The sequence below is a fragment of the Schistocerca nitens genome, chromosome 1 (assembly GCF_023898315.1).
Source record: "Schistocerca nitens isolate TAMUIC-IGC-003100 chromosome 1, iqSchNite1.1, whole genome shotgun sequence".
NCBI lineage: Eukaryota > Metazoa > Arthropoda > Insecta > Orthoptera > Acrididae > Schistocerca > Schistocerca nitens.
The window spans coordinates 443,467,249-443,488,588 of NC_064614.1; the positions used below are offsets into that span (position 1 = coordinate 443,467,249).

At 39.9% G+C, this 21,340-nt stretch overlaps 1 protein-coding gene across 2 annotated transcripts in view; it reads right to left on the minus strand.

Annotated features, from left to right (window-relative positions):
* Positions 1 to 17,869, minus strand: part of LOC126251508 (sin3 histone deacetylase corepressor complex component SDS3) — a 119,364-nt gene extending 101,495 nt beyond the window's left edge. For both annotated transcript variants that reach the window (XR_007545751.1, XM_049951986.1), the window contains exons 1-2: positions 17,430 to 17,869; positions 2,511 to 2,574 (exon numbers count right to left, since the gene is read on the minus strand). Coding sequence is in view for 1 of the 2 variants with exons in the window: in XM_049951986.1 (XP_049807943.1) it covers positions 2,511 to 2,574; positions 17,430 to 17,553 (188 nt within the window). In the remaining variant the exon portion in view is untranslated. The remainder of the gene's footprint in view (positions 1 to 2,510; positions 2,575 to 17,429) is intronic.
* Between the last annotated feature and the right edge of the window lie 3,471 nt (positions 17,870 to 21,340).

A 21,340-nucleotide genomic window follows, 5' to 3' on the forward strand; every position in this document is an offset into this window, starting at 1 on the left:
ACATTTTCTGAGTTTGAATATGATAAATTTACTTTAGACGGAAAAGCTTCTGTTCAAAAATCAGCATCAATTTAGAAAGCATCATTCATGTGAAACTCAGCTTGCCCTCTTCTCACACATCATCCTGAGAACCACAGATACACAGGCAGATTCCATGTTCCTACACTACCAGTGTGTGTTTAAAATGGTGCCCCAGTGCAGAGTGTTTAGAAAGGTATGAGCATATGGAATAGATTCCCCAGATACATGAGTGGCTCAAAGACTTCTTAAGTAAAGGAACCCAATACACTAGGATGACAAGTGTTCATCGGAGACAATGGTGTATCATAAGCACCCCAAGAAAGAATGATAGGACTGCTGCTATTCTGTACATACATAAATGATCTAATAGAGAGGGCAAGCAGCTATTTGCAACTGTTTCTTGATGATTCTACAGTGTACAGGAAACTATCATCATTGAGTGACTGTAGAACGATACAAGATGTCTTTGATAAAATATCTAGTTGGTGTGATGAATGGTGGCTTACTCTAAATGTAGAAAAATGTAAATTACCACAAATGAGTGTTAAAAACAATCCCAGAATAGTAGAATATAACATAAGTAATGTGCTGCTTGGTACAGTCGCACTGATTAACTATCTTGGCGTAACACTGCAGAACAATCTGAAATGGAATGAGCATGTCGTGCTGATAGATTTGTTAGCAGTAGTTTCAATCAGCATGCAAGCATTACAGAGAAGCTTCTTTAACTCAAAAGGGAATCTCGGGAGGAAGGACAACATTTTTTTTCCCTGAGACACTATTGAGAAAATTTTGGAAAACCAGGATTTGAGGCAGTCTGCAGAACAATAATTCTGTTGCCAACATACATTACATGTAAAGACCATGAAGATAAGAGAAATTAGGGCTCAATGGAGGCATTTAGGCAGTCACATTTCCCTCATTCCATTTGCTAGTGGAACAGGAAAGGAAATGGGTGACAATGGGTGACAATAGTAACGCTGTGACGACACTGAGGCACTGTCAAAGAGACATTTACAAAATTGCAATATGTTAATGATTTTTTGAGGTAATCCCACAAAGTTGCCATGCCCAGCACACTGCAACTGTCAGGTATCAACTTACGCAGACTCACAAGGGGAGGCCGCCAATTGTGAAATTCAGATTCGATTCATACTGCGCATAATAAAAGCTCATGGCCAGAGGTGTAATGTGGCAAAGCACCAAGATGCACTTCTCAGCCTTTGTCGAGAAAATCGACAGTTGAAAGAAACCGTTGCGGTGAAATACTCTCTATGATTAATAAGTTCCTACAGCGTCGTGGCGTAGCAGTAAGGGCTCGGGTTTGTAATCCGAAGGTCGCCGGATCGAATCTCGCACCATGCAACCTTTTTTTTAGTATATGTTTTCCGTAATTCACACACACACACACACACACACACACACACACACACACACACACACACACACACACATAATTCCCGGCAATCAGTTGCAACAGTTATGCATATAATAAGTTGTTGAAAGTTGTTTGTCGTGGAAAAACTGTCGACTTCGAACATCATTATGTTTTCCACAAATAAAGTTGTATTTCACAAATGTTATTAATTGTCTTCATAATGTTTACCACGTATAGTTAACGGAAGACGTAGAAACGATATTCCGAAACGAATACGTATAGCGTAAGTCAAACGTTCGAATTAGAATAGGGACCCCACTAACACAAATTCGCTGTGCCAGGTATGAAATATAAACTCCGTTACTCACTCGTTACAGTTGAAGGACAGACATTGAATGGGCCGAAACGAGCCACCGCATAACAGCGTAGTTGCCTGTTAACTTCGAAAGAAGGTAGATGCGGTCCCTAGCGCAACTTATAACATCGTCGAAAATCAGTGCGGGCGGGAGAGCTTTGGTACAATTGGAGAGCAATCCGCCTTCACCAACATGCATAAGCAATTCATTAATACTATATATATTTGAATTACAAAAAACTAATAATGAAAAAAAGTTGCATGGCGCGGGATTCGATCCGGCGACCTTCGGATTACAAACCCGAGCGCTTACCGCTGCGCCACAACGCTGTAGAAACTTATTAATCGTAGAGAGTATTTCACTGCAACGGTTTCTTTTAACTGTCGATTTTCTCGACAAAGGCTGAGAAGTGCATCTTGGTGCTTTGCCACATTACACCTCTGGCCATGAGCTTTTATTATGCGCAGTACGAATCGAATCTGAATTTCACAATTGGCGGCCTCCCCTTGTCAGTTATAGAGTGTGACATTTTACCCATACTATACTACTATTCTGCAGTTTAAAAAGCATTCATATTTATAATTTTGAACCTTCAAAGCAAGATGCTAATCTCTGCATCACTATGAAATCTTAACAACTGTCTGACTATTTGTGCAAGGCTTTTTTTTATTATAGTATGCCTACTTCATTCTGGAATTAGAATACAAGCATACATTACTTTAGCTTCAAAGACAAATTTAACTGCATTTACTTACTGCTCTTTGATTTCCGTGTATTCTTCGGATTTTCCCATATCTGTTTCACTGGCTTCTTCCGTATCTAGAGAAGTAAAACAAAAGAATTAGAAAATAACAATCTGTAAAGGAACAATAATTTTAATAAACACATCTCATGTTCTCTTGCCATATAAGATCCTTAGAGACGATCGTACCACAACCTCGTGATGAAAGGAGAAGACACTGGCTGTAACACTGTTTATGGCACAATTCCTGCATACACCAAACAAAGACCGACAGATAAAATAAGAATGTGGATGATCTAATTCAGTACAAACTAAGTAGGAAAAAAATTAATATCTGAAGAAGAAACAGGCTCCCCTATATTTGTAAGTTGGCACTCATGACACAGACCTCACACTGTAGGTTAATTAACTGCTAACAAGGAAACATTGCCAAATGTCAATTTGCAATCTTGATGAAACCTGGCAGGTGTGAAAAAGGAAGCTAAATAGTTCAACACATATTTTTTTGTTTATGTCCAATTTTGTTTTTTACGGGTGAAACACAACATGAAAGGTAATTTGGCATTTTAAGTTTAGAGGGAACATCTCTGACATGATGATATATAAAAACTGTTTTCATATAACAGTTCATAAGTAATTAATGTTCTTCAAAACTATATAATAAACCTACATAACAATTTGAAATTTTGCAAAATACTCGACAACCATTAATTAATTTTGAAAAATGAAAACTTTTGTTACAACATAAATTAGAGAGGCTTTCAAGCCACATACATCCCTGTATAATAAAGCTGGAACCTGAAACACCATTTCTGGAAAATAAACTGTACATAATGTGCTGTCTAAGTACTTTCAACATACCTAATTCAATCTGTATATTGAGCAAGCAATAAAGGAAACAAAAGAAAAGTTTGGAGTAGGTATTAAAATCCATGGTGAAGAAATAAAAACTTTGAGGTTCGCCGATGACATTGTAATTCTGTCAGAGACAGCAAAGGACTTGGAACAGCAGCTGAACGGAATGGACAGTGTCTTGAAAGGAGGATATAAGATGAACATCAACAAAAGCAAAACGAGGATAATGGAATGTAGTCAAATTAAGTCGGGTGATGTTGAGGGTATTAGATTAGGAAATGAGACACTTAAAGTAGTAAAGGAGTTTTGCTATTTGGGGAGTAAAATGACTGATGATGGTCGAAGCAGAGAGGATATAAAATGTAGACTGGCAATGGCAAGGAAATCGTTTCTGAAGAAGAGAAATTTGTTAACATCGAGTATATATTTAAGTGTCAGGAAGTCGTTTCTGAAAGTATTTGTATGGAGTGTAGCCATGTATGGAAGTGAAACATGGACGATAACCAGTTTGGACAAGAAGAGAATAGAAGCTTTCGAAATGTGGTGCTACAGAAGAATACTGAAGATTAGATGGGTAGATGACGTAACTAATGAGGAGGTATTGAATAGAATTGGGGAAAAGAGGAGCTTGTGGCACAACTTGGCTAGAAGAAGGGATCGGTTGGTAGGGCATATTCTTAGGCATCAAGGGATCACCAATTTAGTATTGGAGGGCAGCGTGAAGGGTAAAAATCGTAGAGGGAGACCAAGAGGTGACTCAGAACGATGTAGGCTGCAGTAGGTACTGGGAGATGAAGAAGCTTGCACAGGATAGAGTAGCATGGAGAGCTGCATCAAACCAGTCTCAGGACTGAAGACCACAACAACAATTAAAATATCTAAATAATCATTACTATTCTAATTATTTATTTTACTTTTATTTGTTTTATGTTTTAAGTTGTTATTTTATGTTTTAAATTCATAGCTTTTTGTTTTTTAATTCACTGTTTCACGTATTGTAAACTGGGACAAATTTGCCACTTTTTTTCTCTTCAGCCTGGTTTTTTAATCCTATAATGCAAAAAAACGTTTTTGAAATCATCTTAAAACAAGAGTCTTTATCTCTAACTTCATAATTTGTGAACAGATTACAACTTGTGAATTTGTATATACAAAAAATTAAAAATGTGTTTGGCAAAGTTACCTGGCAAACTGGGCAACTTCGCAACTGTGTTAAAATCAGTGGAAACCACTAAAAAAATTACCAAAAAAGAAGTTCAAAGCACTGAAAACAATTTCCACATTGGTATTAAATGCTTTAATGCAAAGATATATATAAAAAGAGAGTCATACAGATAGATACATACAAAATTTAAATCTTCTAAGTTGAAAGTTAAAAGCGAAGTTCAATATTTTCATCAGAAAAGAAAAATTTGCCTCGATTTCAATTGCAAGGATTGTTAATTATGTACACAATGTCTTTTACATTCAGGGATGTTTCATCTGGCATATCTGGAAAGTAACAACATTTCTCCATCTCCTGTAGAAAGATATGACACCTCGAACTCCCTGATTCCGTAGAACTGAATAAGCCTGCCAACAAAATGTTTGGCAGTTTTTTTGTCATGAATTTTACTACAACAAGCATTCCAAGCTTCAGTCTTAAGATCCTGGGAAATTCTGGCATTAATTTAATTATGTTCATGAATGGCTGAATTACAATCATCTTCACTGAAAAAAGAGAGATCAACTAGATCAACTAATTCCTGGCTACCTAGTTCTTCCAAGGTTCAACATCTGTTCAGGTTCAAAGTCAATTTGTGTCATGAAAAGAAAAAGCACGGAGGGATTCCTCTGAGTGCTCTTCCATCGAACACCCTGCCCCGCCCCACACCCCCAATTTGTTTTGTTACAGAGGTACTCTGACAAGATTGATGGTTCATGAAGTGTGATTCATTAACAGCTTCTCCTGTGACCATATCAGTTCTCCTTCTATTCAGTGGACCCTTATTTCTGCATCAGGCTCGAAGGTAATTCAAGAGTGAATCACTAATTCTTGTAGTGCTGTCATTACCACCAGCTCTCTCTTCATATGTTATTCTAGAATAAATTACTTCAGTGGCACAGTGCCATATTCCTTGACCCCTGATATGATGTTCAATTTCATTTTCTCTCCTTCATCCAAAGCAAAGAGAAGTTTTGCCAACAGTTTGGGAAATGCACTTCTCTCAATCATCGTGGAACTAAATGAATTCCTCATATTATAATCTGACAATATGGCTCTCCATTTCCCTTGACAGAAAACAAAGGCTGAAACATACAGAGGTTGACACAGATGAGTGGATGCTGGAGGCAAGAACACAAACCGAACATTGTGAGTTCTGCATACCTTGATACAAAGGCTATCCACGAAGTACATTACGTTTTGGAATTAAAAATAAAGTATTGGAAATTTTTTTATTATATACAGATGAAAGCCACACTTAAATACTACTCTTCTACGTAGTTGCCATTTAAATTAAGGCACTTATCGTAGCGATGGACGAGCTTGGAAATTCCTTCGTCGTAAAATTCGGCCACCTGCGCCTTCAACCACGTGGCGACTTTCTTTTGGGGCAGAAGAGGTGTGATTTTTGTGAATTTCCTGGAAAGAGGCACTACAATAAACTCTCAAAGGTATTGCCAAACTCTGCACAACCTCAGAAGAGCAATACAAAACAAGCACAGGGGAAAGTTGGGCTCAAAGATCTTGCTGATTCACGACAACGCCCGGGCCCACACGGCAAAGTTCTCGAATCTTTTAAGTGGGAGTTGTTTCCTCATCCGCCGTACAGTCCCGACCTGGCACCGAGCGACTTCCACTTATTCCCAGCAATGAAGAAGTGGTTGGCTATGCAGCGTTTTGATGACGACGCACAGCTTCAAGAGGAGGTAACCACGTGGTTGAAGGCGCAGGCGGCCGAATTTTATGACGATTTCCAAGCTCGTCCATCGCTATGATAAGTGCCTTAATTTAAATGGCAACTATGAAGAAAAGTAGTATTTAAGTGTGGCTTTCATCTGTACATAATAAAAAAAAAAATTCCAAAGCTTTATTTATTTTTAATTCCAAAACGTAATGTACTTTGTGGATAGCCCTTGTATCTCCTATTGAACATTTGGGCCAGATGGATTTTTGCCCATGGCACAACATGGAAAAATCACTTTTCAAAATGCAGAGCATCAAACCATCCACCTGCTGTATTGCCATATTTTGTTTCTTTTGGTCCTCCTAAAATCCACGTGTCCCATAACAGTTTTGAACGATAAATCACAAAAGGAGGCAGTAGTTCTCCTGATGCCAAAGCTGCAAATATTAAAGAAACACTTGCTTTGGTAGAATTTATGACTTTATGGATACTTGCAGCCCCCATTAAATAAAACTTGTTTTACACTCTGTATCATCAGTCAAAATTTTTTTTGTCAATGGGATAATATGTGGGATAGAGGAATTCCTTCTAACGAGTCTTTCAGATGACTAAAGTATGCTTTAAGCTGTTCTATTCCAATGCTAGTTTTGGAATGGGAAATACTTTGGCGCTTCATTAAGAAGGTATTTGTTAATGCCATTTCACGAAATACTGACTCTTTTACTGTGTTTCAATTGTTCACTTATTAATCACTGTAGAGCTTTAGTGTACTGTAGTCGCAAATTTGATGCCTGAGCGTTTCCAGTTTCGTTCTAGTAAGTCTCGGCACTCTAATAATCTGTACAAAGACTCAAAAATCCTTGATTAAAAAAGTGTGAAAGAGGTCAGAAATAGGCAAAATTCTAGGTTGCCAAAGTTGTCCCATCTACACCAAGCTTGCTGGTGCAACATTGCCAGTTATGTTACTGTACTAAAACATCACACAATTTTATTTCTGACAGTGATTCTGAAACCTAATTATATACCACATAGAACAACAGAAGTAGTTTTCACTTATATTAGAATGAGTGGACAGGGCGAGACGCTTTTGTAGACTACCAGAAAATGTGTTTTCCACAAGCGGAAAGAAAAAATAATGGTCAGTCTGGATCGAGAATTCAAGAATACCTTTTTGAATCCCCATATGTCCTGGTTGTTTGTTTGTTCGTTTTTGTTTTAGGGCTCAAAAACAACTGGGGTCATACATGCCCAAGTCAAAACTATAGAACTCTAAGACAGAGAGGAGAAAAGAACCGACTATACACCAATCCCAACTGACATAACAGAAGACAGCTACTAAATGCAGCTTTGGCAGCAGTGTCAGCAGCCTCATTTCTTGGCAAACCGACATGACCAGGAACCCACAGGAACATCACACTGGCTCCATCAAGAGTGAGCAGGTGACAGTTTTCTTGGACCAGCTGCACTAAGGGATGGGCAGTGTAGAGCACACATAGGCTGGGAAGGGCACAGAGAGAGTTAGTGGAGGACACAATTGAAAAGGCTGTGTCGCTGGATGTACTCCGTTGCCTGATACAAGGAGAAGAGCTTGGCTGTAAATATGGAGGAGTGTGCCGGAAGCCGATATCTAAAGACACGGGTGCCAATGACAAAGGCACGCCTGACCTCACCGTCAGTCCTAGAGTATACAACAAAAGTACTAAAACTGAAGGCGATAGACTGAGGCCGGAGTAGTGTCCTTAGGAATCGAATGAAGGACAAGGTTAACATGTGCCACTTCAAAATCCAAGGTGGCAAAGGGTTCACACCCACTGGGAAAGGTGCAGGCAGTGCGAAGATAAGTCGCTGCAGCAAGTGCCGAAAGTGGACTCCAGGAGCTAACAAAGAAGGGAGAGCCTCATACTGACGATCAAAGGAATCGTAAAAGGAGGAGGCATAAGATGGATGGCCACTCATGGCAAACAGCATGCATACCTGCTGAGGAGAAAGTCACGGCAGTAGGACAGTGGTAATTCAGCAGCTTCAGCATACAGACACTCAACCAGGCTGGTGTAAAAGGCGCCTGTGGCTAAAAAGATGCCACAATGGTGGATAGTGTTTAGATAACGTAAGAGGGATGGGCGTGCAGACGCATGAACAAAGCACTCATAGTCTAGTTTCGAATGGACAAGGGATGTTCGATCGGCACCCCAGGAAGCACCACTGAGGACATGTAGGATATTGAGGAAGCGCATACAGTGGGCTGCCAGGTAAGAGACATGGGAGGACCAAGACAGTTTCCTATCGAGCATGAGCCCCAGGAATTTCGTAGTTTCAACAAATGGAAGGGCAACAGACCCAAGATGTAAACGTGGTGGGAGAAACCACTTGCTTCGCCAGAAGTTCATACAGACAGTTTTGTCAGTGGAAAAGCAAAAGTCATTGTCAATGCTCCAGGAGTAAAGACGATCAAGACACCACTGAAGACATTGCTCAGTGTGACAGGTCCGTGGAGAACTGCAATAGATGGCAAAATCGTCAACAAAAAGGGAGCCGGAGATGACCGCTGGGAGACAGGCCATGATAGGGATAATGGCGATAGCAAAAAGGACAACACTCAGGACGGAACCCTGAGGCACACCGTTTTCTGGACAAAGGTGTCCAACAAGGCAGAACCCACACACACCCTGAAGAAAACAGGACAGGCAGCCACGGAAGCCCCAAGTGTAAAGAGTACGGAGGATACTAGTTCTCCAGCACGTGTCATAGGCCTTTTCCAAATCGAAAACATGGTCACAGTCTGGGATTTCCACAGAAAACCATTCCTGACATGGGTGGACAAAGTAACGAGATGGTCAACTGCAGAACGCCGCGACCAAAATTCACACTGTGCATTTGTCAGTAAATTGCAAGAATCGAGCTATCATACCAGACGGGCATGAACCAAGCGTTCCATCACCTTGCAATCACGGCTGGTAAGAGAGATGGGCGGTAGCTAGAAGAAAGGATTTTGTCCATACCGGACTTAGGTATGGGTATGGATATGACGGTGGCTTCATGCCAGCATCCAGGGAATGTGCCCTCTGCCCAGGTGTAGTTGTACATGTTAAGCAGAAAGTGCTTGCCCATAAGAGAAAGGTGCTGCAACACCTGTATGTGGATGGCGTCTGGCCCTGGGGCAGAGGATCGGGATGAACTGAGCTCCCTCATAGTAAAGGTGGCACTGTAGAACTCACAATTCAGAGAAGAGAAGGGTATGCCCCAGCCTCCTTCACTCGTTTCCAATGGAGGAAGGCAGGGTGATAGTGGGAAGAGTTCAAAATATCCACAAAATGGTGGCCCAAGTTGTTGGAGATAGCAATAGGGTCCACAATAACATCATCTGCTACTGGGAATGGATCTTAGTCCCAGAGTGCCATCTGAGGTTGGCCCACGTGGCACAGGAAGGGGTGGAACTGTTAAAGAACTAGTGAATGAAATCCAACTAGCTCATTTGCTATCCTGAAGAAAATGATGAAACTTTGCACTCATCTGTTTCTAATGACTGCAGTTTGCCACCGTATGATGATGAGTAAAACACGGAGAGCACGTCTCCGTGTGTGAATGACATTGCGGCATGCCTCAGTCCACCAAGGGACGGGGACACGACTTGGTAAAGAGGAAGTACGAGGAATGGAACGTTCTGCAGCAATAAGGATAACATTGGTGAGATAGTCTACCTGATCATCACAACTGGGGAAATCTTGTTCTTCGAAGGTTGCCATGCAGGAGTAAAGCTGACAGTCAGCCTTAAGAAGTTGCCACTTAAACACGCACGTGGACGGGGTAGGAGTCAGCAAACGAATAGCACATGGGAAACGGTCGCGGTCAGAAAGAACGAACCACTCAAGATGAGGGACAAGCTGGGCAGTGCACAAGACAGGTCCAAATGGGAATAGGTGTGTGAGGAGTCGGAAAGAAAAGTGGGTGCTCCAGTGTTAAGACAGCAGAGGTTAAGTTGGTTAAGAAGGTCAGCCAAGAGGGCACCTCTCTGACAGGTCCTGGGAGAACCCCAAAGGGGATGATGCGCATCAAAGTCACTGAGTAGCAAAAATGGGGTAGGTAGCTGCCCATTAAGCTGAAGGAAGTCTGCCCGGGTGACATCAAATGACGGAGGGATATAAATGGAACAGTGGGAAAAAGTCAGGTGGGGAAGAAAAAGGCAAACTGCAACAGCTTGAAGACTGGTAGTCAGGGAGATGGGTTGACTATGAATGTAATCCCATATGAGCAGTATAACGCCCCCATGAGATGGAATGCCGACCTCGGGGAAGATCAATTCGTTTCCTGAAGCCAGAGTACAAAGGGACACTAAAAGCAGCTGTAAATCCTCTTTGTGGGACCGAAGGCTGCGGATGTTCCTTTGGAAGACAGTCATGATGAGGAAAGAGATGTAGGGGTGTCAACTCGGCAGCCACTGACTGACAGCTGGTGTAGAGTGACTGCTACAGGGCACAGAGGCAGGAGGACCCTGCTCCAAGGGGTCCACAGAAGCATCGGCATGCTTGTACGGTCCGTCTGTGGAGTCCAATGCTGAAAAACAGTTGGTGGTGCGCACCGGTGAAACTGAGGCCGGCCGGGCTAGGAAACCACGTGGTGACACCACCTAGGAGGATCTTCGAGTTGGCGAAGGAGAAGACCATTTGCCTTTGGTAGACTTCTTTGAGCCCTTCCAGTTAGAGGAAGACTTGGATGGTGTTTGGCTGGAGGGATGGAGGAAGTCTTCACAGGAGAACTACCCCTGTCCTTTCCAGCCTATTGGTTGTGTAGCTGGTGGCTGTGCCCCTGAGGCGAGAGTTTGACGAATTGTTGCACAGCTGTACGGGGGGATGGCGATGCTACCTTGACACTGGGTGATTTCACAACCTCAGAGCTGAATTTGAGGTCGCATGTCTGCGTGGACAAGTCCTTCATGGAGTGACAGATAACAAGAACATAACTGTAGGTGCCAGACTGAAGAAAACAGGGTTTGTGATTAGCCAGTAACTTACTAGCTACTGGGTAAGGCACTTTTTCCTTTACCCGACTCTCTTGGACAGCCCACTCATTAAGATACACGGGACAATCTCGAGAGAAGGCTGCAGGGCCGCCATTGCAGTTGACACAGCGGGGAGGAGGAGGTGGACAATCGCCCTCGTGCACATCTCTACCATAAGTGACACATTTGGCTGGGTGTCGACAAGGCATTCTACTGCAGTTGAAATTATGACACTGGTAACAGCGCACTGGGTTCAGAATGTACAGCTGGACTATTATAATTTAAAAGCCTGCTTTGAGCTTGGACGGAAGCACCGCTCTATCAAAGGTGAGAAAGAGAGTGCGGGTGAGCACTGAGGAGGAATCAATCTTTTTCATTATACGATGGACGGCTATGACACCCTGATCAGAAAGATAAGATTAGATTTTGGCCTCTGTTAGACCACCGAGAAGCCTGGTGGAGAATTCAAAGTTCTATGGGACTGAATACAAACAGGGTAACCATGGAGAAGCGAGGCAGCAAGCAGTAGTTGTGCTTAAGAATCAGAAGAGGTCTCCAAAAGCAAAGTGCCATTCCATAAATGAGAGCAGGCTTTCACAGGGCCAGCAATTGCATCAACACCTTTCTGAATAATAAATGGATTTCCCATGGCAAAGGACTGACCGTCTTCAGTACGTGACACCACGAGAAATCATGGCGCAGTGGGAAGGGGCTTTGAATCATTAGCCTCATTACATTTGTGTTTTGTACACTTTGAGTGGGAAGATGATTGACTCATCGCGAGAAAATCCCCATGATTGCCAGTGTCTCCGATGGCACACTCCTTCCAACTGGGGGCCCTAGGGGGCACACACACCTTAGGTGATTGTTCACATCTCCCGAACACCTGACAAGAGGGACCAATCAGCAATTTGGGAAGGTTACAGCTCAGGCAATCACCCCTCCCTGGGCCTGGCCTGTACCAGGGGGTATGTGCTAACCCTACCTGTCTACCTGGGGCTGAGAATTACGCGTTACCCAGTCACCTGTTATGCGTGAGACGCGTGGGCCGGCCTTCACGAGCGCACAAGGAGGAAGAAGAAAAAAAAGAGTATCCTCAAACACCAAAGCGGAGGAATGAGAGGAGAAGGGAAACAAAGAAAGGAAAAGTGAGCGACAGAATGCAGGACATCCCCAATAATATCCAGATATGTTCCCCAAGGAAGGGGAAAAAGAATAGCAAGAAGATAGACATGCAGCACAGAAGGAAAAAATGCTGAAACGCTGCAAAGGCTGGGGCCCTGTGGTAGCCAAGCACAAACCTGCTAAAGAGTGGTGAGCCCCCTGGGAGGCTATGTCCTGGTGAAAATATCAATATTTGGGAAACGCTTGACCATGTCAAAAAATATTTGGAAGATGCTTTCTTTCTCAGTGAGGGAGCAATATCCGTATTATTGCTAGATTCTTGCGATGCTCAATGTGAAAGAACTATTTAGAGCATCGTACCAGAGGACAAGGAACTTGTTCATCTGGTGATCATACGGGATTCAACAGCACAGGTGGAGCCTTGGAAGTATACAACTTCCAGTGTTAGAAGAACTTTGTGAAAAGACTTTTAGATTTGATGATGATATCAATTTCTATTTGAGAAACTATAATCACGGTGCAGTCATTAGTACAGAATCAATTCTCTTTGCCAAGGCTTATCAAAGCACTGAAATATGATGAGACAAATCATGGTATTTAGAGGATCACCCACGACAATTTGAAATCCTGCTGAATTCCGTTTTATGTTGTCTTCTCCACTGTGTAGGCCTACATTGTGAGACGAAACTTCATTCCTTTTACTTGCACAGTGTAAAAACAACAATTTTTTAGGCGTTCCATATAGATCATCATTATTGTAATTATTTTCTATCATAACAATCAATTATTATTTTCAGTAAACAAAAATCACATGCAAAAAACAATAAAAGCCATGAATTTAAAATGTAAAATGACTGTTCAAAACATAAAAGAAATATAAGTAAAATAAATAATTAGAATAGTAATGAATGTTTAGATATTTTAATTAGGTTTGTTGAAAATGCTCAGACAGCACATTGTGTAAAGCTTATTTTCCAAAAATGGTATTTCAGGCTCCAGCTTTATTACACAGGAATGTATGTGGCCTGAAAGCTGATTTAATTTATTTTCATAACAAAAGTTTTTATTTTAAAAAATTAATTAATGGTGGTACAAAATTTTGCAAAATTTCAAATTGTTACAAAAACAAGTTTTCAGGAGCCTTAATTACATATCAACTTTTATATGAAAAACATTTTTCATATATCATTTCAAAAATATTCCCTCTAAACCCGAAACGCCGAACTACTTTTTGGTGACTTTTACCCCTTAAAACTGTCATTCCATGTGAAATCAATCAATAATAATAAACGAAAAATGAACCCTGACGATTTAGAATCTTTTAATATTTTGCTATTTATTCTACATATGAAAATAAGACAAAAGCCAATACTAAAATTTTTTTCGACACATTGTTTTTGAATTATCACTTTTTAAAGCTCTCGAAATGGAGTGATTTTTGCCATGTTTTGAAATCTTAAATGGTCATATCTTTGAAAGTATTCACGGTACAGACTTGAAATTTATACCATTTCACTCAGTTCATAGCATACCTTGAAAATATGATTTGCTGAACCAAATTCATAAAAATGCTAAATTTTCCCAAACAATTTTTTTTCCAATTCTGAACATTTCGAAATAGAAATTTTTTGTTTTGAAAAAATATATATTAGTTGTACACTACTTGTTAAAGTGTGTACCAAATGTCATGATGTCACTCCTAAGGGAAAACATGGAAATAAATTTTATTTTACTGCTATTCGTGTTGACTACTATATCTCAACTGCACTTTGTTTGCAATCTGGTTCCTTAAGCTGTTGTTGAAACAAAATAACAGAGAACTAATTAAGCATACATCATCCTTTTGAAATTGTACTTAACTATGCCATGTAACAATTACCATCAATAATTTAAGGGATAGTCTGCATTTTCCATTTTATGTAACTTAAGTTGCATTAGTTGTTGTACATATTTATACAACTGTGTGTGTGTGTGTGTGTGTGTGTGTGTGTGTGTGTGTGTGTACATTTACTTCTACTGAAAGTAATTCAATTCATTAGAAATGAATTATTGAGACCAAGGGAGTAGATGGTCTTGGGTGGTGACATGCTAAATATACAGTAACAATGTCACCATTCTAAAACCATGCCAAAAAATAAACATGAAATCTTCGTGAATAAACCGAACAAAAATTTAAAAATGAAAAAAAAAAAACTGGAATCTAACATTTCATTTGACCAATATAGCTCTACGGATAGTAACGATACCAGACACCTCCCCCACCCGCCAATCTCTCTCTCTCACACACACACACACACACACACACACACACACACACACACACACAAACACACACAAACAAAATAACCATCACTGAAAACATTGCCACATACACCTGTACCTGGTTTGAGAAGCAGAAACTTGGCTCAACATCATAATTTCCATGCACTGCAAACACTTTACACATTCCACCAAGTTGTTACATAACTGGAGAACTTTAATTGCATAAGCCATATTGTCGTCCATAACAGCAACCAACCAATGACTAGTAAACTTTGTTTTAACATCCACATATAGTAAAAAAAAGTTTTCTGACTATTAACAACGCAATCAAACAATTTAGAAACCTACATCACACACTAGAATGTGCCATGGCTTGCTCCAGTTCACACCTTTGGCAAGCACAAACTGTTTCTAACACGCTGCGCCTCAATGATGTCACAACTAAGACAGGTCAAACCAAATGGGTGAAATAGGACCCTTCCATTGACTCTAATGTTAGACTGTAATAAGATGGTTAGTGGATCACCATAACATCTTACTTGTTGAATATGAGTAAAAAATCTCTTTACAAGGCACACAAGTAACAGCTTGGCCTACATCATTGTTTAATTAATAATACTGAATATCGTTGTTTAATTAATAACACTGAATCATATTAATGTGTCTGTGAAATGATGGCATAATTAACTAAATTATTTTTAGTCTCTTCGTAGTATGTGTTGTTACAGTGCATGTTAAAATATCGTCACACTTAACATTTGAAAGCTGAATGTTAATTTCAGTTTTAAGTGTATGATTGTAATAATGTACTAAACTGATTATCATTAAATAAAAAATACTTCTTTGACAGTTATTTGATTTTTAACATATTACACCTTAGTTAGAAGTCAAAAGGCCCAACAAACTAATGCACAAGATGCTGCGTTTATCATAAAATGATATTAATTTTAGTATGTTCCTGCTGGAGCACCATCATGGAATTTGGCACACATTAACAAATAATGAGTGAATAACTTTTTTTTTTTTTTTTTCAAAACAAAAAATATAATTTTGAAATTACAAAAATTAAAAAACAATTTCATTTGGGAAAAATGCAGCATTGTAATGGATATCATAAATTAGCATATACTACCAAAGGTTATAAGAATCTGAATAAAATGGTACAAATTTTAGGTCTGTAAGTCAAGGAGATATAGTGATTAACATTGCGCTTAATTTAGGAAGTTTTTGAAACTACTAACCCAGAATTGAAAGGTCCAAAAAAATTTTTTTAAATTTAATTTGTGATTTTTCATACAACCAAATTATCAAAATTTGATACATCAAGAACCAGACCATAGGTTGATTTTGCATGGACTGACCCAAACATAAAATTGGGCACAAACAAAAATATATGTATTGCACTATTCTGCCCTATCTACACATCCACCAAGTTTCATCACGACTGTTTATTGCCACTTGGGCACATATAACATTAGAAAAGGTTAGAAGAATGTAGAGAAAGGCACAACATTGGCACAGTACTAAAGTATTTGCCTTCCATCACAAAAAGAAGCTTTTTCAGGTAATTACAACATACAATTTAAAAATATTATATAATAAGCCCTATATGGGGAACTGGTTGATATTTTACATCTCCCACTGTAAAATCTCTATTGCATCTTTAACATGTAGAGTGGTAGTTCTATCAACAGAGAGGTAGGGAGGTTAGAGATAAGCACCCAGTCAACAATCACGTCATTAAAGAATGAGTGGGAGCTCAGATTTAAGAAAGGAGAGGAACATAAATTAGTTGTGTCCTTTTCATAAGACCCAACCAACATTTTTCTTAACTTGAGGAAGCCACAAAAAAAACCTACATCAGGAGGGCCACAAAGAGTCTGAACTCCCTTCTTGAATTTGAGTTTTCTTGGCCACCTCACTCCATAGGAGATAAAAGCTGACAGCAAATGCGAAAAGAAAAGAAATTATATAGATGCGCAATAAAAAAATAAAATCGACATGAACGTCATCCCTCAAAGGAACAGGATTGGAATTTGAACGTTTCTCTTCCAGAACACATGTATAAGCCTTCACCTTTTCCTGTACCCACTTCCTCACACCGTAAGAAGAAAGAAAGGCAGAAAGATTTTTCTACAATTGTTCTATAACACTAGGCAGTAGGCACATGCTTTCATGTCAAATGTTGGGTGTACCTGTAAGTTAAGAATCCATATGACACTCTTCTGTTAATAACAGTATTACTTGTCTTGACTGGGTAACATATGCCTAATGCTCTACTACAAAGCAACCATGGAATTTAGCAGTTCATTTCACTCTACAATAAATCACGATTTAAGCTATTCTATAAACTTTAATACAATACCTTATTATGGTACTCCTAGGCTTAATATCTATGTAAACTATCTAGGCTACATGGAAGTTTTATATTAATATACCGGTATGCCTAAAATTCATAAGAGCTTCGTCAGTTATTCAGAACCTAAATTAATAATGCTTGACACGTGAACATCCACTGATAAATGCTGACCCTCACTGACAATCTTACAGAAGAATAAAATCAATTTACAAAACTGTTGATCAAGCCAGAGGTCGAACACAAATACCGTTTTAAGACAGTTTACAATTTAAGATAGCTTTAGTCTGATCGGGAATTACCGGTCTTGTCACTGCACAACAAATTAAATCACTGGAATATTATGAAAAGTAAAAAGATTTAATTTGCCACAGAAGCTTTAATCAAGTCCCGTATAAGACAGCTGCCTTGCAAACTGGTTTTGTCAATAATCCGCTATCGTATTATTACCTTCATCGCTTTCATCGTGCTCGTCATTCTCTCTGTCGTCGTCCAAATCATCGTCGTTGTCATCTTCAAAATCATACTCGTCGTGTACGTACGCTGGCGAATATGAAGGTCCATGATGAGACATTTTGTAGAATGTGTCAAAATATTCCACTACGTACAAGTAACTGTTTATGAAATACACAGGGGACGGTGAAATATTTTATAAAAATGCCAGCGTAAACAGGCATTCTTTTGATTACAATGTTCGTGGCCCATAACAGTAAATCCTGACACAACACACAGCTAGCCTAAACATATCTATGTTCCCATCGTTCTACACACGTAAAATCTATACTGAACCTAGCATCCGTCTGCTAATTTCAACCTGACAAAATCCATACTGCCACAACATTACCGCCTCAAGCTCGGAACAAAACTAACGCTTTCACTGTTTAAATCACAGATGATAGCAACATATACAAACGAGTGAATTGTCTCTGACCCCAGTTACAATTACAGAAATCGACTCACGATATGATTGGGAGAGATTTTTCATTGACTACAACAATGTAGATTACATATTTTACCATGGTATTTATTTTCTACACAAATTGCAAAAAATTAAAAATTATACGCATTATATCAAACAAAATTAAAATTCAAGTATTCGTCATTTTTTGTGCTCAAATAAATATTCCGACACATAAATGCGGGTCCAAACGCAACGATCTGTCTGCACAGCGAACCTAAAGCCACAACTACACTGGGTGTGAAACAATCTGGAAACAATGTTCACAATATTGTTTGCCGCTACTGCTTTACTATCGATGTTCGCAACGTGTATTGTATTGAATTTTTTATGGTCCTTAAGGCTGAGTTCACTGGATGCGTCTGGAGCGGTTTTCGTCGAACAAGTTAGGCGTCGCTATATGACTGCACGAGTCCGACTAAAACATGTCACGGCATTGGTACGCGTCCACTGCATAGTGCACACGAACGGCAGCCATAGAGGAAACAGAGTTCAAACAATTGCAGATTGTGGCACAATTGAGGCCTCTCGTCTTGGCTCCTGAGCTCATAATTGGGTTATTCCAGCGACTGGCAGAGAAGGCTGAGAAGACCAGCCTTGCGTATGGAGCCTCAACGAAGCTCACAATCTGCAGAGTTGTTCCCAGAATAGATCGTTGACCTTTGGTTCTGAGCCTAGTGGAAGGGCTGAACCAGAGACGTCGAAGGTTATGTTACAAGTTAGGCTGCGACTTCCTGGATATGCAGCATAGGGTTGACGTGCACTATACACCAGAGGCTGCTACTCAGGTAGTTGACTGCGTGTGTGGTGGACAGAAGGGTTTTCCAGCTTAGGTGACAACCCCCTCCCCCCCCCCCCCAAACCCCCCCCCTCTCCCAAATCCAACCCATATAACGATATCTGTTGGAAAAGCCAGAAGTATCAGTGAAAGATCAAAAGAAATGCCTCCCACTGGTGTGAGTATTAAAATCCCAGTGATTAACTGCCAGTGCATTCACAACAAAGTACCAGACTTAGAAGCACACCTGAAAAGCAGCGAAGCCCACATAATTCTAGGTACCAAAAAGCTGGTTGAAACCTGAAATTGATAGCAGTGAGATTTTTGGAGAAAACTTAGTGTATATCGAAAGATTAGGCTAATGGGAAATAGAGGTAGTGTATTCGTCATACTAGACAAGAACCTCAAATTCACTGAGATGGAAGTTGAAGCTACAAACAAGATTGTTTGGGCACGACTCAATATCAGGAGTGGGCATAAAATGGTAATACTGTAATCATCAGTGGAGACTTTAATCATCTAGCTATCAACTGAGAAAGTTAGTTTTGTTTGTAGCGGTCATGATCAGACATTCTGTGAAACATTACTAAATGCCTTCTCTGAAAACTATTAAGAACATATAGTTTGGAACCCTACTTGTGATGGAAATATATTGGATATAATGGCGACAAACAGACCTTACTTCTTTGAGGATGTCCACAATGAAACTGGTATCAGTGACCATGACGCGGTCATGGCAACAGTGATTACCAAAGTACAAAGGGCAACTAAAAAAAGCAGAAAGAATTATGTGTTCCATAAACTAGATACAAAGTCAATAGCGTCATATCTCAATGAGGAAACCAAAAATTTCAGCTCATGGCAGGAGCATGTAGAGGAACTATGGCTCAAGTTTAAAAGACTAGTTGACCATGCACTGGATAGATATGTACCCAGCAAAACCGTTCATAATGGGAGGGAACCTCCATGATACACAATCAGTGTAAAGAAACTTCTGGAGAAACAAAGACTGCAGCATGATGTGTGTAAAACAAAGCATAGGGCTATATGCGGATAGATGCTGAACAAAAAGCATTTGGCTGTCAAGAGAGCAATGCGCGGTGTCTTCAGTGACTACTTCAGCATAATATTGTCAAATGATCCCTCACAAAACCTGACGAAATTCTGGTCACAGGTAAAGGCTGTTAGTGGCACCAAAGCTAGTGTCCAGTCCCTTCTTAAGGAAACAGGAACTGAAACTGAGGGTAGCAAAGCAAAAGCTGAAATGATTAACTCTGTTTTCAAATTTCCTTGACAAAGGAGATTTGACTCGATTTAATCCTTGTACCACTGAAAAAAATGAATGAAATAAGTATGTGTGTCATGGTGTTGAGAAACAGCTGAAAGTGTTAAAACTGGACAAAGCTCCAGGACCCACTGGAATCACTTGTCAGATTCTATACTGAATTTGCACCTGAGTTAACCCTTCTGACTATAATCTATTGTAGATCCTTTATACAAAAAACTGTGCCCAGTTGTTGGAAAAAAGCACAGGTCACACCCTTCTGCAAGAAGGGTAGTAGAAGTGACCCACAAAACTATCGTCCAATATCCTTGTCATTGATTTGTTGTAGAATCTTAGAACATATTCCGAGCTCAAACATAATGAGGTATCTTGAACAGAATGACCACCTCACTGCCAACCGGCACAGATTTTGAAAACATCGATCACTCACATTTTTCTCATGTGACATACTGAAAGCTTTGGATCAAGACAGTCAGCTAGATGCTGTATTTCTTGATTTCCAAACAGCATTTGACTCCATACCACACCTATTCTTGTCGCGAAAAGTACAATCATATGGGGTACACAGTCAAGTTTGTGACTGGATTTAGGACTTTTTGGTATGGAGAGCACAGTATGTGATCTTGGATGGAAAGTCATTGTTGGATGTAGAAGTAACTTTGGGTGTCTCCGAGAGAAGTGTGTTGCTACCCTTGCTGTTCATGTTGTATATTAATGACCTCGCAGACAATATTAATAGTAAAATCAGGCTCTTAGCAATTGATGCAGTTATCTGTAATGCAGTACTATCTAGAAGAAGCTGCATAAATATTCAGTCAGATCTTGATAAGATTTCAAAGTAGTGCACAGATTGGCAGCTTCCTTTAAATGTTCAGAAATGTAAAATTGTGCACTTCACAAAATGAAAAAATGTTGTATCGGATGATTATAATATCAATGAGTCACTGTTGGAATTGGACAACTCATACAAATACCTGACTGTAACACTTTACTGGGATATGAAATGGAATGAGTACATAGGTTCAGCAGTGGGTAAAGCAGGTGGTAGACTTTGGTTTATTGGTAGAATACGGGGGACGTGCAATCAGCCTACGAAGGAGATTACTTACAAACCACTCATGGGACCATCCTAGACTATTGCTCAAGTGTTTGAGACCTGTACCAAATAGAACTAACAGGATATATTAAGCTTATACAGAGAAGGGCAGCATGAATGGTCACAAGTTTGCTTGATCTGTGGGAGAGTGTCGCAGAGATACTGAAGGAACTGAAATAGAAGACTCTTGGAGATAGGTGTACTATCCTGAGAAAGCCTATTAACAAAGTTTCAAGAACTGCCT